Below are 25,205 nucleotides of genomic sequence, written 5' to 3'. Positions count from 1 at the left end.
TTCCTTTAACATTTCTGCATCCCGTTACTCCCCCAGTGATCACTAACCCCCTCCCACCATCAAAAAACATGTTTCAAAATATTTCGTGCCAGCCTCAGAGGTCATACTCAGGTCCGTGACAGCGCATAAAGGTCCCAGGAGCAGTTTTAGTGGGTACTGCAATGCATTTCAAACAGGCGGACCCAGGCCCATACTCCCCCTACTTGTTACATTTGTGGAGGAATCAGCGAGCTCTCCAAAATCTATCACAAACCCACTGTACCCATATATAGGTGCCCCCCTTTCCCCCTTAAGGGCTGTGGTAGTGGCGTACAGTTGTGGGTAGTGGGTTTTTGGGGGCTCAGCACACAAGGTATGGGAGCTATATTCTTGGGAGCATTTTATGAAGTCCACTGCAGTGCCCCCTAGGGTGCCCTGTTGGTGTCCTGGTATGTCAGGGGGACCAGTGCACTATAAATGTTGTCTCCTCCCGTCCAAATGGCTTGCATTTGAACGTTTTTGACATGGACGTCTTTGGTTTTGAAAATCGCCAAAAGTCAGAAACGTCCAAATTTCAAGGATGTCCAAATCTAAGGATTTGGACGTCTCTGATGGTATTTTTGAAACGATAGATAGACGTCCATCTTTTTTTGAAAATACAGTTCTCCCTGCTCCTGGATTTGGACTTTTTTTTCGAAAATGCCCCTCCACTTGTCCTTCCATCTATTAATGGAGTAAAGAGATTTAAAATGTTTGATAGACTTCTTGCAGTTCAAGCATCGAGGTCTTGGAGAGATTTTAATATTTGTTTTGCTGCTCAGTTATCTTTTTTCTTAGTCAAGAAAAATGTAAAAACCTGTCTTTTTAAGACGTTTGTTAAAATTAGTTCTTGAATAAGATTTTCTGTTTTTTGCTTCCCGAGACTGTCTTGATTTTTTAATTATTGTAAACTGCTAAGAACCTGAAGCTATCAGCGGTATAGACGTATATTACATAGTAACATAGTAGATGACGGCAGAAAAAGACCTGCATGGTCCATCCAGTCTGCCCAAGACAAACTCATATGTGTATACCTTACCTTGAATTTGTACTTGTCCTTTTCAGGGCACAGACCATATAAGTCTGCCCAGCAGTATTTCCCGCCTCCCAACCACCAGTCCCGCCTCCCATCACCGGCTCTGGTACGGACCGTATAAGTCTGCCCTCCCTTATCCTAGCCTCCCAACCACCAACCCCTCTTCCCCCCACCTGCTCCGCCACCCAATTTCAGCTAAGCTTCTGAGGATCCATTCCTTCTGCACAGGATTCCTTTATGCATATCCCACGCATGTTTGAACTCCGTTACCGTTTTCATCTCCACCACCTCCCGCAGGAGGGCATTCCAAGCGTCCACCACCCTCTCCGTGAAAAAATACTTCCTGACATCTTTCCTGAGTCTGCCCCCCTTCAATCTCATTTCATGTCCTCTCGTTCTGCCGCCTTCCCATATTGTAATGTAATGTCTGTGTATTGCATTGTATAGGAGACAATGATTGTCTTTATACGATTAAAATGTGATTAAAACATTTTAATCGATGTGCAGCTCTAGTTATTAACAATTGCTGGCAGAATAATGGCAGGCCTATTGCTCATGTAGACATAGGACCTAGATTACAGTATGTTCATAGATGCTTTCGCCTTCATTTTCTCCATGAAAACTCATCCACCATATCATCAAAATCTATCTCTTTAGAAAATTCACTTGCTGTTGACCTCAGTGAAAGTGAATTGAGTTCTGTTTCATCCTTGTACGCATCTAATTTTTCATCCATCCCATATGTGAGAATGAGCCCTGTCCCTCACAATTTGTACCGGTAAGGTTAAAATCAGTTTTAGAGCCGTATAGATACTGTGTTTCCCCGAAAATAAGACACTGTCTTATATTAAATTTTGCTCCCCAAGACCTGCTAGGTCTTATTTTCAGGGGAGGCCTTATTTTTCGGGGAAACATCGGGGTCACCCCCCCCCCCCCCCACCTGAGATCGCCGGCTCCCCCTGCCCTCAGTCGCTCCCGGAACTAACCTCTTAAATGCTTCCTTTCACCATTCATCTTCGCACTCGCCGCAAGCAGCAGGGCAGGCCACTCCTTTCTTCCGTGTCCCGCCCTCGCCTGACGTAACGTAACGTCAGGCGAGGGCGGGACACGGAAGGAAGGAGTGGCCAGCCCTGCTGCTTGCGGCGAGTGCGAAGGTGAAAGGAAGCGGTTAAGAGGTTAGTTCCGGGAGCGACTGAGGGCGGGGGAGCCGCTGATCGAGGGGGGGAGCCGGCGATCTCGGGTGGGGGGTGACCCCGATGTTTCCCCGAAAAATAAGGCCTCCCCTGCTAGGTCTTATTTTCGGGGGAGGCCTTATATTTTCAAATTGCAGCAAGACCTCTACTAGGTCTTACTTTTGGAGGATGTCCTATTTTCGGGGAAACACGGTACTAGGTAAAGTATATTGGAACCCATATTTCAGGAAAGTATTCATCATTTTCTGTGGCAGCATTCTGCCATCTGACGCCTGTCCATGACACCCACAATTAATGCTTTATTTGAATCGGGTCATTTCCCAGGCTGCTGTCCAGAACAGACAGATACGTGTCTGAGAGGCACTTAGCCTTGTGTGTGATCGAAGGAGCAGACTCTGCCTCTGTATCAAAACGTATGCCAGCTAGCATACAGAGGTGCTTGTAAGCATCAAGATGGCACCCAAGACTGTTGACTTAAGTTGTGAATAGCCACATTAACTGACTCTATCAGAAATGGTCTCCTTCTTTTGAGAGTAAAGTCTGAATCTTCATCGTCAGTTTTATCAACAGAACGCTTGCATTTCCATCTCAGTCTCCACTGAATGCCCTTTTTGTAGGATTGACACCATGCACATCAATATCCATATCAATTTATTGTTTGTATACCGCTAGGTAAAGTGGTTGTCCTTAGGGTTACATCAGTAAGTTGGGGATGTTTCACAAGTAGTTATAGAGCAGTTTTACAATCTACTTAGACATGTTACATATTTTGTTCTGTATTTTCTGTAAACATATTACATATTGCACTCGTTAGTACTGTCAAATGAATAGGTTTTCAGTTTTTTCCTAAAGCTAAGATAGGAGTGTTCTAGACAGATTGAGGTAGGTAGGGAGTTCCATAGGGGAATGAACTTGAAGGAAAATGAAGCACTTAAGTATTTGAAGCAAACATTTTTCGTGCTTGGAATACTGAATTTCAGGAGGTGTTGTAGTGGAGTGACTGAATATAAAGTCTTTAAAGATGTCAGTCAGCAAAGCTGATGTTGATCCATATATGATTTGGAAAAATAGGTAGCTTTGAATAGCGCTCTCTTTTGGGTTGGAAGCTAGTGTAGTAGTTTCAATTAGGGTGTGATTTGGTCAAATTTTCATAGTCTGAAGATCAGCCTGGCCGAAGTGTTCTGCATAAGTTGGAGCCCGGGCATCAATTTTTTGGAGAGACCTAAGTATAGAACATTATAGTAATTTGTGTGAGAGAGAACTAGTGATAACTAGCAGGGCGAAAGCAGAGTAGAAAGTAAGATCTGATCAGTTTGAGCTTGTAGAGTGGCTTTTGCCATAGGTGATTGATTTGTGGTTCGATGGATAGTGTGGCATCCAGAATCACTCCTAGGACTTTTGAGTTTTTCTCCACCGGTAGGGATAAGCCTGCAGGTAAGGTTATTGTACTTGGGATTGGGATATTTGGAGTGTGAAACCATAGTAGTTTGGTTTATTCATTTTCAACTTCAGTCTGGTCTTGGTGGCCCAATGCTCTATGTGTTCCAAGCAGCTGGTTGGGTACAAGTGGTGTCTGCCAGGTTGCTGCAAATTGGAATCAGCATGAAGATGTCATCTGCGTATGATAGCAGGAGTTCTTCTTGATATTTCCGAGAGATGATATAAACACATTAAAGAGGAGTGGGGGGTCTTATACCCCATAAGATGGTGCCCAGAATTGTGACAATTTGTTGTTTTTACGGACACAGTAGCTCCTATTAATCTGGAATTCTTGCAACCAGTTGAACTCTGTTCCCGACAACCCAGTTTCGCTCAGCTTTCCTAGTAGTAGATCATGGTCCAAGGAATCAAAGACTGTGGAGATGTCAAATTGCATCAGTATGGTTTGCTTGCCCAGTACTAGTAGCAATCTAAAGTATGAGGTTAGGACTTGAAGGTTGCATAGCAAGGCTTTGATTTCTGGAGATCTTACTGATTGGTCAAGGTGAAGTTAAAGAAGCTTTTGTATACTATGGCCAACGCCTCTCCTGGTTTTCCTAGCCTAGGGGAGTTTAGGGTCTTGTAGCCCTGCGGGCAGAGGTGAGGAATAATGGGGCTATCCATTTCTTTTAGCCAGGATTCCACTAGGAACATAAATCCCGGATCATGGGAGGTTATTAGATCATTCAAAAGTTGCAATTTGTTGCCTACCGATCTGGTGTTAATGTAATTAAAAAGTACTGGAATGATGTCATCAATAGCCAAGTCTGATATGTCCTATTTAATTGGTTTAAGTAGCCTATTTTCTTGCGGGGGGGGGGGGGGGGGGGGAGGTGTCCTAATCTGTTTTCAAGTTTTGTTTCAAGCTGAGGGTGCGAAGGGGAACAGCCCATAGGATTGTTTTGGGGGTTACGTATGGTTCTTCGTATGATTGGTATGTGCTTAAGCGGTGGATCCTTATCTGGTGATGAAGTTATGTTAGAGAAGCCTAGAAGGGCTAGCCATAGTAGCCAGGCCTAGCATATTTTTTTTAAAAGCGTAAGTTCTGTGCCAGGTGAAGGGGGCGTGGTGCTTCATGTAAGTTTGGAGGCAAGTCTGGCTTTGGGTGTAATCACTAATTCGCTGTTGGGATTACTCACCAGAATTAGTGGATCGGGCCTTTTGTGGCTAGTCGACAAGAGGGCCCGCGGGCCCTGTTAGACAGTCTTCTCAACATTGGGGGGCTGACACCTCTCTCTGCTGAATCTCTCAGGAGTGGGTGTGACTTCTGTGGGGACATCTGGCCGGCACACAGAGTAGCATTACAGGTCTTTATGATTTTCAGATGGAAGGAGGAAGTTGTGTATGATATAGTGCTGGGTTGTCTTTCTTTAGGAACTGTGTTATGAACTGAAGGGCCCAGGTGAGTCCTTCCCGAGAGTTTGACAAAGCACACAAGCCAATTTTCTGCCGTTGGCCCGTCCCTGCTGCCGCCTCACTGCCACTCGCCCCATCTGCTTTACATTCATAGCTGTTGAACAAATTCCTTTATCAAGGAAAATCAGCATCAAATTGAGGGCTCCCTCAGTGGCAAGATCAACATCGCTTTTCAGCAGTACAGTGGTGTTGCATTGAATCGAGCTAAAATATTGTTCCAGAAATGTGCTATGAAAGCCATTTCTAAGGTGGTTAGCTTTCCAGAGTTCATTAGCTTCTCTTTGCGTGTCAGCTTCATCTTCTGAAATAGCCTGTAACGCTGATCTTATAGTACTATAGTTATTCCAAAGGGCTTTGGCAGAATTTGCCCGAGTTTTCCATCATGGTTTGACAGAGATTTTAACGTAAGAGTAACAGGAAAATTGGCATTTGCAAGCACCCTGTTTCAACAATAGGTGGAAGAAGAAGCAAATGCATAGAGCTTGCAGCAGGTCAAAGTAGTTACAAACTGCCATGTTTCATCCATCAATACTATTCACACCAACTAAGTTTAGTGAATGTGCTTCACAAGGGACATAATGGATCATAAGATTATTTCTCTTGAGGTGTGCTTGCATGCCATTGTAGGTTCCAGATTTATTACTGGCACTACCGTATGTCTGGCCATGGCAGTTCTGTAGACCTATCCCCAAATCTTTTACCATCAACTCCATACAGTCTGCCAAAGTTTCTCTGGTTTGGCAGTAGATTGGCTGGAATACTGAAAATCATTCTACAGCTTTACCATTGCTGTTTACAAATCTGAAAATAAATGTTAACAAATCAATGTGTGAGCCAAGTCAAGTGTTGAGTCAACAATCACGGAAAAATACTGCCTCTTGCAGTTTCTTCCTTTATCTTCTGCTTTGTTTTTTCACCCATGAGCTCAATGAATTATACATAGATGGTTGTTGATAGATATGAAACACTGCTGCAGTCCTTCTGGCCATATTTTCTTCTGTCAGAACCTCACCTTGGATGCAGGATTCAAGGGCCCCATCTCTCTCTCCTGCAGCTGCACTGCTTGCAGCTGTCTCACACTCATCATCACCCACCCCTGCTGCAACCACTGGTGTTAACTTTCCTTTCTCCTCTGAGTCTGACTTGTCTGTAGCCTGATCTGTTGCCAGCCAGGGGCCCTGGCTGCAGTCCACCAACAAAGGACAAATCCAAAAGACAATATTAGTTTCATATTTTTAACAATTCCGATTCTTTCTTATCTTTTTATTTTCAAAGTTTGCACCTAGCGGCACCACTTAAACGCTTACAATCCACTCAACAACAGCTGACAAAATGTCAATGACAAATGATGTAAATGGCATAAGCAGAAGTAGAAATGTAGTCTTTGTAGGTATTGGTAGATGGAAGAAAAGAAAATATTTTGCTTGGTTAAAGTTAATGTTAGTGTTATAGGGTATTGACATGAGCATTAATAAATGGCAAATGTCAGGTTTCATCAGAGTTTATAACCAGATTTATCACGTTCCTTAAAAACACAACCACCAGACTATACAGGTAGTGTACTATGCATAGCCCACATTGATAATGAGAAGGGTTCCGCAGACATTTGGGTTCCTGGGCTTTGGCCTAGTAGGCCTTTGCGGGGATCTGTCCCTGTTTTGGGAGTATGAAATCATTTGCAGATTTGCATTGCAAAATGTTGCATTTCCCTTTGCGTGGAGGAGTAGCCTAATGGTTAGTGCAGTTCCCTGAGAACCTAGGGAACCAGATTTGATTCCCAATTCAGCTCCTTGTGACTCCGTGGAAAGTCACTTAATCCTTCTTTGCCCTAGGAACAAAATAAGTAACCTGTATATATTATGTAAACCGCTTTGATTTGTAACCACAGAAAAGTCATATCAAATCCCATCCCCTTTCCCCTTCCATTGCTCTGTATGTAATAATCAATTAGAATAAACTTAAATATATTTCTATGGGAAAAAAAAACATTTTTTTGCTGAATTCCAAATGCTATCCTGTATCTTAAGGTCGGTGATATATTTTATTAGTGAGGTACCAGTCTTGCTGGTGCAATTTGATTTGTCAGTTTTTAGCAGTACTGTATTTTGATGAAATGTAGCTGCTTTTTTGTACTGGGGTTCATACTTCTCTCTCTTCTGTAGTGATTATTAGGGGGAGCTGTCTATACATAAACAAAAGTTAAGAACAAAAGATTTTGATTGGGTCACAATTTCAAGTATTGATCTTGGGTGTAATTGTTTTTAATTTCATCAATGAATCCTTTCATTGTAGGGGTCTGATGCTGTGCTTAAATGGACTTTGATTTTATAATTTAGCTAAAATATGAGTATTGAATAAGCTATTTCTTTTTATCCTGTGCAGGTGGCAACCTTAAAACAGACTGCTACTTTACTTCAAAAAGATAAAGAGTACCTCAGTCGTCAAAATATGGAGCTTAATGTTCGTTGTGCTCATGAAGAAGATCGCCTGGAACGTTTCCAGGTACAGCTTGAGGAAGCCAAAAAAGCAAGGGAGGATATGTATGAAAAATATGTGACTTCAAGGTAAAAATAAATTAAAGGCAGTAGACTAAATGATAATTGCTACATCTTCAAAAAACTAATAGTAACAGATAACAAATAATTTTGAAAAATGTGTCCCTTCATAGCTTGTAGTTAAAATATATTTTTCTTCTCTGTAAAGTGTATGATCTTCAAACCAGAGCTCTAAATATTATTTGAGTACATCAAAAAAATGCTGTAGAAATAACTTCTTTGGCCCACACCTTATAATCATTTTGTACACAAAAACGTTTTACCAAAATTTGAAAATGATATATTTTCTTTAAGTACCTAATTAATTTGAGTAGGTTTCCAAGTCTCAATATTTAAGAAAACAAAAAAGAAAAAAATGTATTTCAGCTGACTTTTTCTGGTGGTGTGGGTTAAACTGGGACTTTCATAAGTTTTTTTTTTTTGTTTTGGTTTTGATTCCAGGTAAACCACACTTTTTTTTTCTTTAAAAAATATATAAATGTGTAGTTTTGCATTTTAAAATGAGCAGCTTTAGATACCATTGACCACAACATGTTTAAGAAGGTATTTTATGGTAACTGTTTTGGAGGAATCATCTCTGTAGATAGCAGCAGACATTATTCATTTTACACAGAGGAGACTGACCCTAGTATGTGCAAGGTTTCTTATTCTGCTTCTCTGAGAACATGTGGGTAATATCATCTGATGACGACTTCCAGAGTCTTGAAAAACATGAAGTTGCTTGCTTGACCACTGTTTTGCAAAACCCCTCCATCTGGTTTTGTCCATGGTGATGTGCAGATGTGTTTTTCCCACTGAGTATTCACTTCACCTGACTTTTATTTTCCTTTCAGAAACCAGGCCACCTCAATTGTTTCCTCTCCTTTCTTCAAGTAGTTAAGACTTGACAAGAATTTAGCACATTTAAACTTTAATTGTTTTTATTTCTACCTGGCTGCTCATGCCAAGACTTCCCCTCATATGGTAGTTATGACATGGCAAGTTTTTTAAAAAACCCCAAAAAAGAGAAGTGTTCCTCTTCGCAACTGTGAGCAGCAAAACAAAAAAGTGAGGCGAATCCAAGGAGGATAAGAGTCTATTATATATGTACTTTTTCCTTTATCCATACGTTTTTATATGCAATAAGAATGTTTTTTGAGAGAAAAAAGCTTTTTGTAAGTCATACACACATTTAATATAATCTATATTTCATTTTTATTTAAAAATCTTCAATAAATATATTTTGAAATTATATTTGTAGTAATTTCATTGTTAACCTATGATTTTTAAGTAGAATAGTTACAGAATTGCTAGCATGTAAAGGGTTGCTATGGGAATATCCGGAATACTTAATTAAAGCTTCTCATGTTATGTTGTGGTTGTGATTTAAGTTGACAGCAGCAATATCTGCAAGAGGGTCAGATATAAAGAATATATCTAATGTCAGCATAAGAAAGCGTTATTTAAAAGTATATATACAGACAATGGAGCAGACATAGTAACTATCAAAAAAATATATTTAAAAAAATACAATGGTCAATCATCCTTAAGCAATGATAGCATAGGATCAGCAGTACAAACATATGTCTCCATACAAAGCAAATTGAAGATATTCCTTCCCCCACCCACAAACTGGGAAGGAATATCCTCTCGAACACTCCTCCAATTGCAATATGGAAGGTGTTGTTTACCTTATCCTCTGCCCGTGTGAACTTATCTATGTAGGAAAAACCATCAGAAAAATCAAAACAATAATGTTCGAACATAGAAGTAACATCAGAAGACAAAATATAACAGCCCTCCTAGTACAACATGCTATTATGTGTTGCAGGATGCAGTACAGATATAGGCTAACCTAAATGTGGGAGGTTACTAGAAAGATATTCCTGCTTGGCTATTTCATTGTAAAACTTGGCTGATAGATTTGTTGTTGGCTATACTGTAAATATTCATAAGTACATAAGTAATGCCATACTGGGAAAAGACCAAGGGTCCATCGAGCCCAGCATCCTGTCCACGACAGCGGCCAATCCAGGCCAAGGGCACCTGGCAAGCTTCCCAAACGTACAAACATTCTATACATGTTATTCCTGGAATTTTGGATTTTTCCAAGTCCGTTTAGTAGCGGTTTATGGACTTGTCCTTTAGGAAACCGTCCAACCCCTTTTTAAACTCTGCTAAGCTAACCGCCTTCACCACTTTCTCCGGCAACGAATTCGAGTTTAATTACACGTTGGGTGAAGAAAAATTTTCTCCGATTTGTTTTAAATTTACTACACTGTAGTTTCATCGCATGCCCCCTAGTCCTAGTATTTTGGAAAGCGTGAACAGAAGCTTCACATCCACCTGTTCCACTCCACTCATTATTTTATATACCTCTATCATGTCTCCCCTCAGCCGTCTCTTCTCCAAGCTGTATAGCCCTAGCCTCCTTAGTCTTTCTTCATAGGGAAGTCGTCCCATCCCCGCTATCATTTTAGTCGCCCTTCGCTGCACCTTTTCCAATTCTACTATATCTTTCTTGAGATGCAGCGACCAGAATTGAACACAATACTCAAGGTGCGGTCGCACCATGGAGCGATACAACGGCATTATAACATCCTCACACCTGTTTTCCATACCTTTCCTAATAATACCCAACATTCTATTCGCTTTCTTAGCCGCAGCAGCACACTGAGCAGAAGGTTTCAGTGTGTTATCGACGACGACACCCAGATCCCTTCTTGGTCCGTAACTCCTAACGTGGAACCTTGCATGACGTAGCTATAATTCGGGTTCTTTTTTCCCACATGCATCACCTTGCACTTGCTCACATTAACATCATCTGCCATTTAGCCGCCCAGTCTCCCAGTCTCGTAATGTCCTCTTGTAATTTTTCACAATCCTGTCGTGATTTAACGACTTTGAATAACTTTGTGTCATCAGCAAATTTAATTACCTCGCTAGTTACTCCCATCTCTAAATCATTTATAAATATATTAAAAAGCAGCGGTCCTAGCACGGACCCCTGAGGAACCCCACTAACTACCCTTCTCCATTGTGAATACTGCCCATTTAACCCCACTCTCTGTTTCCTATCCTTCAACCAGTTTTCAATCCACAATAGGACATTTCCTCCTATCCCGTGACCCTCCAATTTCCTCTGTAGCCTTTCATGAGGTACCTTGTCAAACGCCTTTTGAAAATCCAGATACAGAATATCAACCGACTCCCCTTTGTCCACATGTTTGTTCACTCCTTCAAAGAATTGAAGTAAATTGGTCAGGCAAGATTTCCCCACACAAAAGCCATGCTGACTTGGTCTCAGTAATCCATGTCCTTGGATGTGCTCTGTAATTTTGTTTTTAATAATAGCCTCTACCATTTTCCCATTTTGAGTGGAGGTGGGGGAGGGACCCAAGCTGAGATTTTGAAATCATCCGACCCAGAGTCATTGCTTATCTGGGCATATTAAATTTCTCTTGGGACTTTGGGATTGTTTGGTGCCTTGCAGGGGAAGAGTTGATGTAGCTTTTCAGTACTGAGATAAGGTGTTAAATAGTCGCTGAGATGCATGATGCCAGCACTTGCACCTGGTTAAGGAGCCAAGAAAAGGATCTTGTGATCTTCATGTCTGTCTGTCTCTTAAATTTTGCTGAAGACAAAACTGGAAGGATCTCAACAGGAGAGAACTGTTGTCCATGAACAAAAATGAACTGATGGGGCCTTTGCATGGTGGCAGATGGGCAGGAAATAGATTTTGGACTGTGGAGCCCTGTTCTCAGGACCAAAGCTCTGCCTACTCTCTGTCCATGGATGATGTCACTGTTCTCTTCCTGCAATGTTACAACTATACAGAGAATGTATAGTTGTTGCAAGTGTATGCACTTGAAGGACAACTTCTTTTTTGCCCGAATTACCTGAAAAAAATGTTGTTGCTAGCCTTACTTTGTGTTGAAAAATATTATATTCCCAGGTGTAAGCAAAAAAGGATTCAGTTATGTTTAGTAACTCATTCAAGGCTGAGGCCAATATTTTTTAACAGCAGAGGACAAATACATTTTCTTTTACTGAACTTCTAACTTAAATATTTGCAGGGACCAATACAAAACCGAATATGAAAACAAATTGCATGGTGAGTTGGAGCAAATCAGGTTGAAAACAAATCAAGAAATTGAGCAGCTTCGGGGAGCTTCCAAAGAGATGTATGAACGTGAGAACAGGTAACTAATAGATTGTTTTGAAAAGACATCTTGGTATTTATTTTTGTGCTATTTGGGGTAATTTTATGAAGAGCTTTCTGTATATAAAGCTTGGTTTTCAAATGGGAAATAATTGTAAAATTATGTGGGGTATGCATAAGTGAAAAGTAGGGCATGGAAACATAGGGCCTCTTTACCAAACCGCACTAGTGATTCCCCCATGGCAATGCTAAAGAAACCCATTAAAACTGGACCAATGGTGGGGGGGGGGGGGAGAAGGAGGAAAGCTGGACCCTGTGGTGGGTGGGGAGAAGGAGAAAAGCTGGTTCACTAGTGGGTGGATAGGAGGGAAAAAAGAGAGAAAAGCTGGTCCAATGGTGCATGGGTAGGGGGAGAAGAGAGAAAAGCTGGTCCAGTGGTGAGATGGATAGGGGGAAAAGAGGGAGGAAAAACTGGTCTGATGGTAGGGGCGGGGATGAAGGAGAAAAACTGGTCCGATGGTGGAGGAGGGGCAAAGAAGAAAAGCTGGTTCAATGGTAGGGTGGAAAGAGGAACCAGTGGGGGGGGGGGGGGGAGGAGAAAAGCTGGACCAGTGGTGGGTCGGTGGGGGGAGAAGGAGAAATATTGGACCGCTTGTCGGTGGGGGAAGGAGAAATGCTGGACAGGGTGGCAAGGGCATAATGGAAACAAGGGGGGAGGGAAGACAATGGGATTCTAGATATGAAGTAGGAAAGAGTGAGGAAATGCTAACTATTGGGAGAGGGGGGAGGAGATGGATTTGAGAGGGGAGAGATGCCAACTATGAGGGGAAGGAGAAGGAAGGGAAATGTAGTGTAAAGCTGACTATGGGGGGAAGGAGAGAGAGAAAGAGAATGGGAGAAGCTACATTATTGGCCAGAAAGGTGAGAAGCAGCACTGTTGAGATGGGGAATAAAAAGGGGACAGGGAGATGAAAGGCTGCAAATGTTGAGGAAGGAGGAGAGAGAGGAAAGATGTTTGGCTACAAGAGTGGGTGTGAGGAGAGAGAAGATGAGCTCTAAGGGTGGGGGTTGGGAGAAGGAGAGAGGGAAGATGAGCAACAACAGTATAGGTGGTGGAAAGAAGAAAAGAGAAAGATGAGATGCTGAGCTACAAAGGTGAAGGGAGAGGAAATGATGAACATGGAACAATGTGGGAAAAGCCATGAGGGGTTGTCAAGGACATGAGTGAGAGGAGGATGGTGAGTACAGAGGGTAAAAATGTGGTAATGGGGATGACGGAAGGGAATAGGAGACTGGGGATGGAATTAGATCGGAAATGGGAGAGCTAGGGACTGAGAAAAAGAGAGAGAAATTTGATAGGTACGTGAAAAGTAAAAAGAAGGCATTGGAGAACCGTAGAGAGAGAGAGGGTGAAATTTAAATGGAGAGAAATGCAGGAAAGAAAAGGAGGAAAGAGCTTAAAGGGAAAGATAAATATATCAGAGACAGATGTGAGGGAATAGAAGACAGGGGAAGCAAGGAAAAAGGACAAATAGCCAGTGGAGAAAGTTGACAGACAGGAAAGTAGAAGAGAGAAACTCACTGGGACCAACATGATTGGAAAAATAAAATATACCTAGACAACAAAGGTAGAAAAAAAAGCGTTTTTATTCTGAATTTATGAACTGGAATATGTTAGTTTTGGGACATGTGCATTGCATTTGTCTTTGTATTGTGTTCAATACAAGGGTAAATGCATTTGTTTTTATTTTTCCAGTGTTGAGTGCTGATTTTTGACTTCTTGGGGTTACCAGTTCAATTTTTATTTTGGTATTTTAATTTCTGATCTGTGTTTGGTGAGGGTCTGTCTATGCATAGGTGCCATCATTTCAAAATGATTGGGGATGCAATACAATACAAATAACCCATCCCTGGACATAATGAAGGAGCTTGCTCAATATTGGGGGTGCTCAGTATCCACTGGATCCACAGATCTGACTGCTATATGGCTGTTTTTTATCTGTGACCAATGTGTGGTATGCTGTTTGCATGTAGTTTGTGTAGAAATCTATAGAAATCACACTTGTTCTGTTTGAACAGAAGTAGGTGTATTGGTGTTCTGGCCCAGTGTAATATTTATAGTGTTGCCTATTCTTGCTGTTTGAATCTTAAGAATTAGTGCTACTTATATGACAGGTTTGCTACATATACGATGAATTGACATTTTTTTTCAGGTTTTGCATTTCACAGTGTGCCTGGTCAGAACATAAGAGTAGCCATACTGAGTCAAACCTATGGTCCATCTAGCCCAATATCCTGTTTTCCAAACAGTGGCTAAGTGAGGTCACAAGTAATGGAGAGATTTATGTTGCTGTTGTTCAGATGACATGAGAATCAAAATATTTTTTTGTATGGTGACCTCCATGGAGAAATGTCCTACCTGTTGTTGGAGGAGGTTGGATTTTTGTGAATAAAGAGCATGTTAACATTTAACTCATAAGAACTGCTATACTGTGTTAGACCAAAGGTCTTTGGAAATTTAGCATTTCTCCATCGTCACCCAGCTACTCCTCCATGCTACCCAGCTGCCAAAAACGTCTGGGGAGAACACTATGGTATCATGTGTAAATGTTGAGAAAAACCTTGATTAGTAATGTTGTTGTTAATGTTACAAGTTTATACTACTATGGGTGATATTTTTTAATTGTTTCCTTGGGTGGTTTCCACTGCAGTGGGCAACGGGCTTGTTTAGATACCTGGGTGTTTTGTTGACCCCGGGGGTGTCTGACTTGTACACTCTCAACATTGGATTGCTGCTATCCCAGACTCAGCAGCAATTGGAGAGCTGGAGTGCCCTGCAGCTGCCGTTGATAGGAAGGTTGTGCCTTATACGCATGGTGATTTTACCAAGGTGGTTATATGTCATGTAAACACTACCGTTATATCTGTTGACTAAAGACCTTAGAGCTTTTTATAGGATGGTTATACGTTTCTGCTGGGCAAATAAGAAAGCAAAAGTGAAATACCAATGGCTCATGTGCGGGTGGCATCAAGGCGGGCTTGGCCTACCCAATTTGAAACTATATAATGTGGCTTGTATGTTAAGGCACGTCAGGGATTGGTTATTCGGTTCGAATTATTATACGCCATTAGAAGAGGAGGGGGCATTTTTTGCTCCTTACAAAATGCAGGCTCTTTTGGAGATAGATAAGGCGCAGATCCCGGGGAAATATAGGAATAGCTTGTTGTTGAAGCCACTGAGGGATGCCTGGCAGTATCTGGGGAATTGTCTGAAAGTGGGCACTGGGGTAACTGAACTCCTGCCTATAAGGGGAAATCCAATGTTTCAGGCAGGTATGGAAAACCTGGCTTTTCGTCAATGGGAAGAGAGAGAGGATTGGGTTGTTTGGGGGATGTTGTAGGCGCAGATGGCATGATCAAGACACTGGAACAATTGTTAGGCCCTGACAACATTCGGTGGGGGGACACATTTGCTCACTGCCAACTAAAGCACTTTATACAATCACTAGATAGGGACAGGATTGGTCAGAACACGAGAAGAAGGTGGAAAAGTTTTTTCGAGGAGATTTCACATGCAGAACCCTCAATATCCAGTTTGCAGAAAGCATTGTGGGAGCGAAGGGACCCGGGAAATTTTGCTCAGCTGAAGAGTAGATGGGAGAGCGATGTGGGAATCAATTTATCCTCATGGGACATATCGCGACACTTAAAGGAGATTCCAAAACTGGTTAGTGAAGCTAACTATAGGGAATGTGCATACCGGGTGGTACACAGGGTATATCTCGCTCAAGCTCAGGTCGCAAAATTCGGGGGGGGGGGGGGGGGGGGTGCAGACATCTCTGTGTCAAAGGTGTAAACAAGCTGACAACACTTTTTACCATGCCTTCTGGTGTTGCAGGAACATTCAGGGATTTGGGGAAGAATAGCCAACCTTTTGTCATGTTTGATGAAGCGGGAGATAGGGGGGAACCCAGTTCAAATGCTCCTGGATGTGCCAGGGTCCTTTAGGGGGGCCTCAAGGGAGGATACCTTGTTGTTTCGAAAATTTTGTTTACTAGCAAGAAAATGTATCTTGCATGACGCCCGAATACTGGCATTGACGGAACTTGGTGCACCAATTGATGATGTGGGAGGCGAAAGAAGCTAAACGCTCAGCTAAGCAGAAAAATTTATTCCTAAAAGTTTGGAGAGCATATATAGCTACCTTGTCACCTAGAGGGAGGAGCCTGGTACTTAATGTGTTGGAGTAAAGAGATGTGATAAGAACGTGGGCATCTGTCTGACTTGAGCAGGGGTGGGGGAAGGGAGGAGAGGAATGGAGAGAAAGGGTTACGAGGAGTGGGGAGGAGAGGAAGGGAAGAGATGAACGACATATAATAGTCTTTGGAGCCTCCAATAATACTACTTTCTCAGAGTTAACAGAGGGGAAGTTAAGCATCTGGAGCTAAATTGCCAAGTATAAAAGGGAGGGGGAGGGGGAAAAGGGAAAACTTGGAATCAGGAAAAGCTTTGTAACACAGCAAAGTTATGTTAATGGATGTTATTGATCTGAGAAACAGTGTATTGAGGTACGTTATCTTTTGTACTGTTTTCAATAAAAACGTTGAAATATAAAATTGTTTCCTTATTATCCACAAATGAAGTATTGTGTGTGCAGAAGTAAGGTCACTTCCAGCCTTAGCCCCGCTCCCAGTTCCACTTCCTTTTTGTCTACAAATGAACCCTTTTGATGCCTACATTGCTTTATAACACAGGCATAAATATGTAAATTTTAGGGAATATTTATAGGTCCCTGTGTCTTCGATAGAGTTATAAGAAACATTTTTTAGTATATTTACAATTCATCTTTATTTTATGTACTACCTATCAGGTTAATATCTAAGCAGTTTACGTTATCAAATTAAAAGTCAAGTGGGGGTTACAAAAAGGAAAGAAACAGGGAAGGCATAGGTTACAATATTTCAATTATTTAATTTAAAAAATTATAATTAAGAATTGAAAAGAAGAGTGAATGTATCAACTCAGTTAGATAGTAGATATAGTGGGGCCGATTTTCAGCCTATAGCAGTAAGTGGCTTGTAATATTCTCGCAGCTGTAGGCTGAACTAACCCTGGCTATTCAATTCCGGGGCATGTTTGGCTTTCAGCATTGAATATCCAGGTATGTGCACTGACCTGGAAATTAACTGGGCACCAGATGATATTCAGATCTATGCCCAGTTAACTCTGTGCATAAAAATAGAACAGCCTTTTTGCTGTCCTAACTTTATGCACTTGCTTAGCTAGTTATCAGACCAAATACCGCCACTACCCAACTAATTTGTGACACTGCTCAAACTCTGCCCCTGGATCGCCCCTAATGTAGTAATTCACTCTGTATGCCATAGAAAGTGGCATCAATAAGTTTGACCCATCAGCACTAGAAGCATTGGTTTCAATGACGGTACGCTTTCTTGTCATCCACACCAGATGAATCCAGGACTTATGGGTTGTGTCCATCTACCAGCAGGTGGAGATAGAGAGTACAGAATTGTGCTGTGCCTTAATAAAACCATATGCAGCTCAAAAAATTCAGTATTCTTCTGTCTCTAGCAGGGTAGTATTTATTTGTTTAAATAATTACAGGATTTGATATACAGTAAAGTAAGCCTGTACTGGCGGCTAAGAGATTTACAACCAACAAAAAAAAAATCAGAAAACATCAGCTGGTGGAGGGGCATGGGAAAGAAAACAGAAAGACACAGGGAAGGGAGGGCAAAGCCGCAAAGGTAGGGAGAGTGGCTGAGAGAGTAGCGCTATAGAATTGATTTATAGTAGTAGTAGGGAGGGGAAAGAACTGGTAGCAAAGGAGGGCAAAGTAGAAAACTCGGTTGGAAGAGTCTCAAAGGCTGAGGAGAAGAGAGAGGTTTTCAGCATGATCTTGTAGGCTTGAAGAGAGGCAGGTGACCTAAATTAAGGGGAAGAGAGTTCGAGTTTGGGGCCAAGGTACCTGAAGGCTGTTTCCTGAGTAAGGGAAAGGTGGAGAACGGAAGGAGGAGGGATGCAGAGAAGATTTGAAGAGGAATGAAGAGTACGGGCAGGCAAGTAAGGGATCAGTTAAGCAGGAGAAAGAGGAGACCATTTTTTTAAAGACCCGGAGGAAGTTAAAGTGGATGCGAAATGAGACTAGGAGCCAATTCTCAAGGTGACGGATGAGGGTCACATGGTTGAAGCAAAGGACACGATGAATGAGTTTAACTGCTGTGGATTGAAGAGTTGCAAGCATTTAATAGAATGTAGAGGGAGACCAGCATAGAGGGAATTAGAGTAGTCAATGCAAGAGATTACGAAGGTGAGAATAAGCAAGTGAATAGAGTAAGGGGATGGAAAAGGATGAGCAAATAGAGTAAGAGGAGAGAAAAGGACGAATGATATGGATACAATGGAGAACAAAAAAAGAGGAATGCATAACAGAGTCAATTTGATATTGGAAGATAAGACCAGAATCGAATATTACACCTAGAATCCTGTAGAGGAACTGAAGTTTGATGGGCTTGTTGTCAAGTAGAGGAACTGGGGGCAAAGGGGAAGAAAAAGGTGTAAAAAATAATGACTTTGCATTTTAAAATGTTTAAAACGAGGCCATTTTCTTTCAACTAGGCAGAAACAGCGGTCAGACTATAATTTAGGGAAGTGCGTGGAGAGCAGGGTCAGAAATGCAGCAAAGATCCTGAATGTCGTCAGTGTAACAGAAAGGTAGGCAACCTTGCTCCTGAATAATAGAAGTGGACAAGAAAGATGTTGAAAAGTATAGGAGATAGGATGGAGCCTTGGGGAATCCCAGAAAGAATGGGAAAATCAGATGTACAAGAGGTGGAGTGGACTACCTGGAAGGGCTGGTTGGAGAAGTAACTAGTAAACCAGGAAACTGTGCCAGAGATTTCTATAGAACGGAGCTGACAAAGAAGGGAGTGGTCAACCAGATCAAAGACAGAGGAAAGGTCTAGTGAAACAATAATAACAGAGAATTGTTTATCCAGTGCAACCCGAGTGGTGTTGTGAGGAGCCAGAAGAAAAGTTTTGGTGCTGTGGCCAACACAAAAGCCGACTTGGAATGGACGAAGGTCGTTGACTGTTCGACAAAGGATTCAAGCTAAGTTTATTGAGGAGCTTACCATAAATGGGAAGATTGGAAATGGGATGGAAGTTATCAGGGAATGCAGGGTCAAAGTGGGGTTTTCTAAGTGGGGGTGGGGTGGCTTTTGATTGGGTGGGGGACCATGCCATCCCAATTTCAACTCAGTTTTGCCGAAATTTTGTTTACAGATTCGGTTTTCATTGCCCTTCTCCAGCAAACTTCATGCATGTTCATTATGGATATCTTGAAAAGCTAACTGATTTAAGTACACCCAGTTTTTTTTTTTAAACTACTAGTTTTGACTTTCTGAACTTTCTAAAAGTATTTCCTTTTCTGTGTTGTGTTGGTTTTGTTTAGGACTTGAATCATGTATAGTTGCTGTACTCTTACATATTGATTCTCATTTTGGATTCTTCTAACATGCAACTGCTATGTTTGCATAACGTACTTCATATGTCTTGATTTTCTGAGACCTTGTTTTCCAATACTTAGGAAATGAAGATACATTTTTTTTGCTGAAAGAGTAAATCTTTTTGAAAAAGGTTTCCTAGGTTTATTGTGTTTTCAAGAAACTGTTGTAAATAATCTGGACAACCCTAAGCCTTCCCATTATAATAAATTAATTAATTAATGTAAAATACAGTGTATCGACATTTTAAAGTACAATTCCTTGCCTCAATGTATATTCAGTGAACTGGAGCTTCTGAAGTAGCTGCTGTGTAAAAAAATAGAGACTAAAACATGTGTAATATTGTACTGTCTTATTGTTTCCAACCTATTTTCAGTTTTTAGAATTTGTCAATAATCTTGAATGGGAAGCAAAACGTGTAAGAGAAGTTTTAGAGTGTAGTATTGTAATGAAAATAATGTGCCTGTTACTGTGAAAAAGCTTGCGAGATAAACCTAAATAGTCAAATATATTTAGTGGTTACTTTGCTTTTCTGCAGGAATCTGAGAGAATCTAGGGATAATGCTGTTGCTGAAAAAGAACGAGCTGTTTTGGCTGAAAAAGATGCCTTGGGGAAATATGATCAACTCTTGGAACAGTAAGTATTTTTAAAACATATATAGCTATCCAGATAGCAGATCTTGGCCCGTCATGATAGAATCTAACTTATGAATCACATGTATAACACAATTCCTTTTTGTCCTTGTCTGATCCTGCTCTAAACATGCTGATAGGAGGAGCATTCCGTTTTCCTACCAGATTATAATGCTGTGACTGTTCATAATATGCAGACTTTTTGTTTCCACTTTAATATTTCCCCTACCAAGGGCATTTTCCCCTACCCCCAAGGAAATAATATTAAGCTGTAATTTTATTGAATGAAGATGTAAATGTTCTGCCCTTATTATCAGTGTTTCACGGAATGGAATTCATTAAGAAATATGTCTTTTGAACAACAGCTCATAGAACAAGTAATTCTACATTTTATTTTTTCTAGTTTGCAAGCTTCTCTCCAACTCACTTTTTTGTCCTCCACTTATCGTTATCTGTAGATCATCATGAAGCATATTGACTCAAAAAGATACATTTCCTTATCCTTCCTAACAGACCAGTCAAGATAATTGGCTTTGTGCTATTTTGCCAGCAGATGGAGACTGACAACTTCACTGCCCAGTAGCTCCCACTTATGAGCCTTGTGCAACCCCCTGACCAGTCAGTATTTCTCAATCTCCTGCAGGTGATAGGCAACCACTAGTGGTCTGGTAGGACTTTATTTTCCCTTCCTCAAATTTAGTAATATAAAAAAAACAAAAAGAAGCAGCAGCATCAGACTAGTGTTTTTTGGCTTGCTTGGAAAAAAAAATATTTTAGAGATATACCGAGAGAGGAGGAGGCCTGGTCTCTGGGCCCTCCTCCTCTCCCCAACCAGCTTTTGTCATAATGGGTTAGGTTTTTCTTGTGCCTTGGACCTTTCCCTTGCGGTAAAAACTTCAGTGCCTGAACTTAATTCCTGCTCAACAACACTGTTCCATCTAAGCTGTGTGGAAATTCTTCACCTACGTTCCTGCCAGTGGCGGTGCTGTTTCAGTATCACTGAGTAACTCTGCCAAGATATGAAGGTCACCGAGAACATAAACAGTCAATGGATCCGGTTCAAATGCCTTCTCAGCGTCCAATGAGAGAAGGAACATTAGAACCATCCCTGCTCGGGCACTATAGATTAAATGTAAAATTTTTTTGGTTTTTTTTTCCCTAATATTGGCAAGTTTGTCTCCCTCTTATAAACCCTGCATAAGCCTCATGGATAAGAGGTGGTAATACTCGCTGGAGGCAAGCAGCCAAACTTTTGATACAAAGTTTATAATTGGAGCCAAGCAAAGAGATGCAATTTAATTGCATTGGCATAAGGGTGCTCATTAAAATGTTGGTCAAATCTGGGACTATAGAGGTCCTCATTGTAGTTCCTTTGATTTGTTGGTAAAACATTTACGAATACAAAATTGATTTAATGCAGTGGTCACTGGTTCTAAAATAAAAGCCTTGGGAATTCTATAATGTGTATTTTTCTGGTGTAATATGTTTTCAACAATATTGAGTGCTTCAGTCTATGGAATATTAGTATACAGTGAATCTTTATTGAAGTTGACAAGAATAAGATCTGTAATGACACCTTCAGAATCTTCATTCTTGTCGAATCCTTAACGTAGGATTTAGATAGTCTCAAGAAAAAAATTTTCAAAATCTGAACGAGACCGATGTACTGAGCCATTCCCTTTCTGGTGGATTGTCAAGGGACTTACGGACTTTGGGCAAAACGTAAATTGTGGGGACAATGGGAGATTTATCTGCAAGGAAGTTTCTTTCCATAGGTGCCCCATATAAGAGACTTGGGGACACTTAGCCTCCCTAAACCTCAAATGTCATCCCCATTGTTTATTTCCCCTCTCTCCTGCTACCTTCCCAGGTCAGCTCGTTACCTCTCTATCTATCTCTCTTCCTCCACCCCACCCCCCCAGCACCTCTCCTTCCTCTCTCTTCCCCCCTCCCTCCCACTCACCCTGTTGCTGTTTTCTCAGGTAGGGCCATATCATTTGTACAAGCAAAGATGTGCAGGACCATTTTCCTGTGCGTGCCGCCACAAACTCAGCTGCTCCCGCCCCTTCGATGCATAAAGTTTATATTAGAGGGGTGGGAGCAGCTGAGCTTGCGGTGGAATGCAGGTGCATGTCTTTGCTTTTAGAATGCACAGGTCTGACCTGGAAAACAGTAACAGGGTAAGCAGGAGGGAGAGGGCAAGAGAGAGAAAGGAGAGGTGATGGATGGAATGGGGGAAGACAAAATCAGGACAATACTGGTTGAAGGGAAGGAGACACGAGATAAGAGAACAAGAGAGAGATGGAGTGATACTTAATGGGGGAGAAGAAACAGAGAGAGAGAGTGAGAGGTGCGGTAATGTGTGAGAGAGAATAATGCTGAATGGTTAGAAGTGAGAGAGAGGGAGAGTAGGTAATGCTGGATGGAGGAGAAGAGACACAGAGAGAGAGATGGGATAGCGCTGGAAGAGACAGAGAGAGGTGGGATAATGCTGGATTGGGGAGAAGAGAGAGAGAGATGGAGTAATGCTGGATGGAGAGAAGTGATAGAGAGAGATGGGGTAATGTTGGATGGTGAGAGAGACAGGGTAATGTTGGATGGGAGAAAGGGACACACAAAAGGGAAATGGGGATAATACTGGATGGAATGAAGTGGGACAGAGAGAGAGAGATGTGGTAATGCTGGATTGGGTCACTAGGGAGAGAGAAGGGTAATTCTGGATGGGGAAAATGACACAGAGAGAGAGGGTAATACTGGTTGGGGAAGAAGACAGACTAAGGAATAAGAGGAAAGGAACGAGAGGGCCTGGATGAAAGATAAAGAACGCTGTAGGTACATTCAGTGAATAAAGGGAGATTGAAGACTGGTTAGTAAGAGTGAATGAAATCTGAATGGACAGAGAGGCAGAAAAATAGAAGTTGAACTGAAAAAATCAGTGTCAGAGATGGATGTTATGGAGGAAGTGAAGAAGACAGGAGGACAGAGAAGAAAAACAAACAGGAGACCCCAGAAAGAGAGTTAAGAGAAGACAGGAAAGCAGTAACCAGAGACTAGGACCTACACAATTAGAAAAATTAAATAACCAGATAACAAAGTAGAAAAAAAATTATTTGTAATTTAGGGTAAAGTAGTATGGTTGCAACATTAATCCACTTTAAAGGTTAATAAATTAAAATAAAGCAGAAACAAAACCCCAGAAAATAAGGTAATATCTTTCAATTGGACTAAATACATTCTTTAGCTAGCACATTCAGAGGATAGAACCTGATCTAAGGAAGGAGATTTTGGCTTCTGAAAGACAGAAAGGAATGACCTGTGTTCCCTGCAGCCTCGACAGTTTGTTGGAGGAATTGTGGGGACCAAGACACCTTTTTCATGTATGGTACACCTGCCCTTCAGTTCAACCTTATTGGACGTGTTTTGGATACTTTGAAAGGTATATTGAATAAGTCATATCTGCGAAGACCAAAATTTTCATGCTTCATTTTAAACCTGTGGAAATCAAGACCACAAGCTGGCGATATTGCTCTTTACAGCTAGTAAATTGGCTCTAGCGCAAGCATGGAAGCAGCCTGGCTTGCCTGTCGTACCTCGTGTTCTACAGAAATTTGATTTTATTTTTCAAATGTGTAAGTTGACAGCATTGCAACATAATTTAAGTAGCTGGTAGGGCTATCCTACCTTGCTGTAAAAAAATACCCTAAACTTTTTAGAAACGAGAAACGTCTAGCAGTCCTCACTTAATCTTAAAAAAGGCAACGCTTTCCTTAACTACAGAGGAGGTGTTTCTTCCTGAAGCAGCGAGAAATGCAAGTGAAACAAGGCTTTTTGTTGAAGAAAAGTTTGTTGGCTTGGCAGTGCACTGCTGAAAGGATAAGTGTATTTTGTATGATGACGCTGGAACGACTGTAGCAGGATCAATTAAGGACAGCGTTGCCTTCTTTAAGATAAGTGCGCGGCTGTATGCTTCTTGTTTCTAAATGTACTCACTATGTTTCGGGTATTTTTGCAGCAAGGTAAGCTAGTCTTTTCAGCTACTTAAATTAGGTAGAATCCCTTATAGCATATCATAAAGAATACATATTCACTTTATCCTGTTTTAGATGGTAGGAGGATTTTTTTTGGAACCAGTTATTTTTCCCATTAACTAGGAGATTTTTTACACTGGCTCTTTTACTTTTTTTTTATGAGTGGTGTGTTGGGATAGACAACTAGTCCCAAAAATGTTTGCTTCTTAAATTACAGCTGCTTCCATTTCTGCTGTTTAGGCTTATCTATGTCTGGTTTTAACTCATTGGATGCATAGGAGGAGTGGCCTAGTGGTTAGAGCACCGGTCTTGCAGTGCCAAGATCCCACCCAATCTAGGGATTGCTTTTGGACATTGCACAGGTTCTGGATTAGTGGAGGAGTAGCCTAGTGGTCAGAGGTGGCCGGTTCAAATCCCACTGCTGCTCCTTGTGATCTTGGGCAAGTCACTTAACCCTCCATTGCCTCAGGTACAAACTTAGATTGTGAGCCCTCCTGGGACAGAGAAATATCCAGAGTACCTGAATGTAACTCACCTTGAGCTACTACTGAAAAAGGTGTGAGCAAATCTAAAAAATAATAAATAATGATAAGAACTGACTCCCAAAGTGATAGAGGGTAAAAGATTTATTGTAAATTCCCCTATTGGGAGATCCGCAGTTTCAAATATGCTATGTACAAGGGTGGATATGTTATATAGCTTTATTATTTGACAATTTTGGCATAGGCATTTTAGTAGTCTTTTTACCCCCATTAGGTTGTTTGATTTCTTATCAATATAAATCATGTAGAGTTTTGCCAAAGATTCTAATAATAAATTCTTTCTAATAATACTCAAAGTCCCATTAATATATCAAATTCCCCAAAATAAAAACTTATCTGAATCATCAAAGGTACATGTGACGAGCTCGATACAAGATGGTTGCTATAGGTTGAATTCACTCTGATATTTAAACTAACCAATCCACTGAAACAGTTTATCATATATAATCATCTCTGAACTTCAGGCTTCAACATGTAGTACAGATAGTTAAAAAGATTGATTAAGATTACTAGATTCTACAGGTTTTAACAAAACAATAACATATTCTATCGTCTTAATTGTTTACGTAACTCTCCTCTGCGTGTTATCTCTTTAACCCAGGAACTCTCAACCCAGTTCTCGGGACACACCTAGCCAG

General features: G+C 41.2%; 1 protein-coding gene across 4 annotated transcripts in view; it reads left to right on the top strand.

Moving 5' to 3' along the window:
• PIBF1 (progesterone immunomodulatory binding factor 1) overlaps window positions 1–25,205 on the top strand; it is a 245,362-nt gene that overhangs the window by 57,870 nt on the left and 162,287 nt on the right. For all 4 annotated transcript variants that reach the window (XM_030200619.1, XM_030200618.1, XM_030200616.1 and 1 more), the window contains exons 8-10: window positions 7,525–7,706; window positions 11,753–11,878; window positions 19,903–20,001. In XM_030200619.1, coding sequence (XP_030056479.1) covers window positions 7,525–7,706; window positions 11,753–11,878; window positions 19,903–20,001 — 407 coding nt within the window. The remainder of the gene's footprint in view (window positions 1–7,524; window positions 7,707–11,752; window positions 11,879–19,902; window positions 20,002–25,205) is intronic.

The sequence above is a fragment of the Microcaecilia unicolor genome, chromosome 4 (genome assembly GCF_901765095.1).
Source record: "Microcaecilia unicolor chromosome 4, aMicUni1.1, whole genome shotgun sequence".
In the NCBI taxonomy this organism is placed as follows: domain Eukaryota; kingdom Metazoa; phylum Chordata; class Amphibia; order Gymnophiona; family Siphonopidae; genus Microcaecilia; species Microcaecilia unicolor.
Note: the sequence above shows the minus strand (reverse complement) of the source record. Positions and strands in the feature narration are given on the sequence as shown.